General features: G+C 45.3%; 1 protein-coding gene across 1 annotated transcript; it reads left to right on the top strand.

The window, feature by feature from the left end:
• The first annotated feature begins 615 nt into the window (after window positions 1-615).
• LOC123742541 (deleted in malignant brain tumors 1 protein) lies at window positions 616-3508 on the top strand. The gene is made up of 6 exons (XM_045717597.1): window positions 616-655; window positions 1207-1560; window positions 1686-1988; window positions 2446-2766; window positions 2870-2958; window positions 3086-3508. Exons 1-6 carry the CDS (start codon window positions 616-618, stop codon window positions 3218-3220), a joined length of 1242 nt encoding a protein of 413 aa, XP_045573553.1. The 3' UTR covers window positions 3221-3508.
• Window positions 3509-4073: the final 565 nt, after the last annotated feature.

Consider the following 4073-nt stretch of genomic DNA (forward strand, 5'->3'; position numbering starts at 1 on the left):
GAAAACAACACCTGTCTACCTGGTAATGCTGTTGGACTCACCTGCTCAGGTAAGAAACAGTTTGTCTCTCAATCAACATTGTTTCTCACCTGGAGTGAAGAATATGAGAGACAATATAGGTGTGTTTTAGTGAGAAAATAGTAAGATTACTGTCTCTCTCTTCCTCTGACTCCTCCCTTTCTCCTTTGTTTCTCTCTATCTTTCTGTCTCTTTCTCTCTCTTTCTCCTCCTTCTCTCTCTTTCTCCTCAGATCTCCAGGCTCAAAGCGTCAGTCCACCAGGTAGGTAGAGTATAAATCTACAGTGATTATAGCAGTTCAATATTAGTCAACTTTATTATCCCACATGGAGAAATTCATGTGTCCATACAAACCATTGTAAACCCCAATAACAAGTAGTGTTTTATGGAACTACTAATACTTGTCAACCACAAAGCACTACTGCTGTTAGAATAACAGAATCACTGTCATCATCTGTCCTCACCACTGTGTTTTCCTCTCTGCTGTTTACAGCTGAACTCTCAGTCAGACTGGTGGATGGGACCACTTCCTGTTCTGGGACAGTGGCAGTCTTCTACAGAGGAGAGTGGTTGGGTGTCTGTCCTGGGGGGTGGAACATGATGAGAGTGGCTAAGGTTGTGTGTAGACAGCTGGACTGTGGGAATGTTGTAGCTGAATCTAGAGGACTTCTGATGGAAGAGGGAAGACGAGGATTCAGACTATTTACTATGTGTAGTGGAAATGAGTCTTCTATTAGACAGTGTAACATCATAGGAAGAGGACCTGGTTCCTGTATTGGTAGATATGATGATCATGTGACCTGTTCAGGTAAGAGACTGGTCATATTGAGAGATTTATTTATACATTATACAATATTACCATGTATCATGTTTTATGTGTTTTTATTTCATTTAAATATAGGGAGAGATGTCAGATGTATTTAAACATTATATTTGTGTTTGTCATATTGGTTTATGGGAGATGTTCATGGGCAGATCATTGTAGTTCAGATGGTACTGAAGTGAAGCTGCCTGATGGATGTCCAGCTGTTTATTTTCTATAAAGTGAAGTGAACTTATTCCTGTCTCCTGCCTGCATTATTCCCAACCCTATCCTGAGTGACTAAGAACCCATTTCTACCTGTTACAGTATCAAACATAGCAAACTACAATCTTTTATCCAACATATTTGTGTTTAGTCCTTGACAGTGTCATCAACAAAACTGATTGAATGTTCAACCAAGTCTTTTTCTCCAGAGTCTGTGAGGCTTGTGGATGGAGCTGGTCTCTGCTCTGGGAGAGTGGAGGTGAAGTCCGATCAGTCCTGGGCCTCAGTGTGTGAAGCTGACTTTGACCGGCAGGATGCAGAGGTAGTCTGTGGGGAGCTTGGCTGTGGGGCTCCTGCAGCTCTACAGGGGGGGCTCTATGGAGAAGGTGAGGGTCAGACCTGGGATAAAGAGTTCCAGTGTAAAAGCAAGGAGTCCCTTCTCCTGGACTGTGACACCTCAGACAGAGAAAACAACACCTGTCTACCTGGTAATGCTGTTGGACTCACCTGCTCAGGTAAGAAACAGTTTGTCACTCAATCAACATTGTTTCTCACCTGGAGTGAAGAATATGAGAGACAATATAGGTGTGTTTTAGTGAGAAAATAGTAAGATTACTGTCTCTCTCTTTTCTTTTCTCAGAGCCTGATGATGTGAGGCTGGTGGGAGGAGGCAGTCGCTGTGCTGGTGGAGTGGAGCGGTACGACCAGGGAGAGTGGAGGACTGTGCGAGCTGTAGACCTGGACCAGGAGGATGTAGCTGCAGTAGTGTGTAGACAGCTGGGTTGTGGCTCCACTGTTACAGTACTACCTGGAAACACCACTAGAGGGAGTTTAGTTTCCTGTTCTGGATCTGAATATGAGTGTTCTGGGTCTGAGCCTTCACTGAGGGAGTGTAGGAGAGTGTTTACTGATCTCTGTTCTGGACTCACAGTGATCTGCTCAGGTAATAACAAGATATTATAATTATATTCAACTGATTTCCTTCATTCATACAACTTCCTCTGCACCTCTCATGATGACTGTTTAGCTTGTCAGTCTGCTTTACTAAATAGATCACTCAGTCAAGTAGGAATCAAATACAACTTAAATATCCCAGAATGCTTTTGTATGTGAATGTTATCTCAGTGAACGTCTCTACTCACTACCACTGTCACATGTCATGTTATTGTCATATCTAAATGAGGAAAGTAGTTGAGGAGCTACGTTTTCTTTTTCTCTCCTCTTGTTCCAGATGTCCTGCTGAAGCCTGATATCAACATATGTTGTCTCAGTGACTGTAGGCCCACTACTCATGTTGCCCTGTGAGGGAGGGTGGCTAGCACTGTTACATGCTGATGTTATTGTCATATCTATAGGAAACTAGTTGAAGAGGTTTTTCTTGTTCTCTTTTATTGTTACAGATCTCCTGGTCCAGCCTGATATCTCCCTGACTGACTCAATGGGAGGGGTCTCCAGGGGCCACCAGGGGCCCGAGGTGTTCAGGGGCTACAGCTTCACCATCACCTGCTCCACTCAGCCACAGTACCCAGGAGGCTCCTTCCTCCTCACGTTCACCGGCTCCAACAGAACCCAGACCCAGCCAGCTGTCAATCACTCTGCTGCCTTCCTCTTCCCTGCTGCAGATGACTCCCACCAAGGGAACTACAGATGTGTTTATGACAAATATGTTTTCTCTCATAACTTCTCCTCTGAGAGTGAGCTCCTCTCCCTCACCGTCACAGGTAACTGAACATGAACCAGACTTATAACTTTGTCACTAACAGATTTCTCACAGATCTATGTGATGATGATCAGTCCCCTCATCAAAGGTGTTTCTGTTTGCAGCCTCTCCTCTGCCAGCCTTCATCATCAGACACGTTGTAGTGCTGCTGATCCTACTGACAGCCATCACCACCTTATACCTGTACTACAAGGTAAAGACATTTACTCAGACGTTACAAGTCATTTAAACTAGAGGGAGAGGGTGAGGGGGAGAGGGAGGGAGAGGGAATGGAGATACTAGAGAGTAAATGTCTGACTGTTGGTGCTGTGTCTCCCTAGCCCACCAGGAGGCAGAAGAGAGTGAACAGGGTGAGCAGCATGGATCTTTATGTCAATGCCATGGAGATGGTCTCTCTGAGCTCCAGAGCTGAAGCTGGACCGGGAGAGGAGAGAGCAGCCCAGGGGACGGAGTAGGAGTAGAATGAAGCTGACCCTACATGCTGATCTTAGGTCAGTTTTGTGTTTTAAATTGATGGTCAGCAGTGGACTAGTGTTTAAAATGTGGTGACAAACCTGAAGTGGTTCTAATTTTAATAACAAGTTCAGAATTAGTTTATCTTTCTAGAACCTTGGAAGAAATCTAAAAGGAGTGACTGTAACCACCATTATTCCTTTTAGTTTGGTTTTTACCACCAGAGAAACATGGGGTTCTGGGTAACATGGGGTTCTGGGTAACATGGGGGTTCTGGGTAACATGGGGGTTCTGGGTAACATGGGGTTCTGGGTAACATGGGGTTCTGGGTGACATGGGGTTTTGGGTAACATGGGGTTCTGGGTGACATGGGGTTCTGGGTGACATGGGGGTTCTGGGTGACATGGGGGTTCTGGGTAACATTGGGTTCTGGGTAACATGGGGTTCTGGGTAACATGGGGTTTTGGTAACATGGGGTTTGGGTAACATGGGGTTTTGGGTAACATGGGGTTTGGGTAACATGGGGTTTTGGTAACATGGGGTTGTGGGTAACATGGGGTTTTGGGTAACATGGGGTTCTGGGTAACATGGGGTTTTGGGTAACATGGGGTTTTGGTAACATGGGGTTTTGGTAACATGGGGTTGTGGGTAACATGGGGTTTTGGGTAACATGGGGTTCTGGGTAACATGGGGTTTTGGGTAACATGGGGTTTTGGTAACATGGGGTTCTGGGTAACATGGGGTTTTGGGTAACATGGGGTTCTGGGTAACATGGGGATTAGGGTAACATGGAGTTCTGGGTAACATGGGGTTGTGGGTAACATGGGGTTTGGGGTAACATGGGGTTTTGGGTAA

Source organism: Salmo salar, chromosome ssa04 (assembly GCF_905237065.1).
Source record: "Salmo salar chromosome ssa04, Ssal_v3.1, whole genome shotgun sequence".
Taxonomy (NCBI): Eukaryota; Metazoa; Chordata; class Actinopteri; order Salmoniformes; family Salmonidae; genus Salmo; species Salmo salar.

Coding starts and splice junctions, on each gene's coding strand:
- LOC123742541 (XM_045717597.1), top strand. CDS start 616: ATGATGAGAGTGGCTAAGGTTGTGTGTAGACAGCTGGACT. Junction 656..1,206: donor TGTGTGTAGACAGCTGGACT/GTGGGAATGTTG, acceptor AGTCCTTGACAG/TGTCATCAACAAAACTGATT. Junction 2,767..2,869: donor CCTCTCCCTCACCGTCACAG/GTAACTGAACAT, acceptor TTCTGTTTGCAG/CCTCTCCTCTGCCAGCCTTC.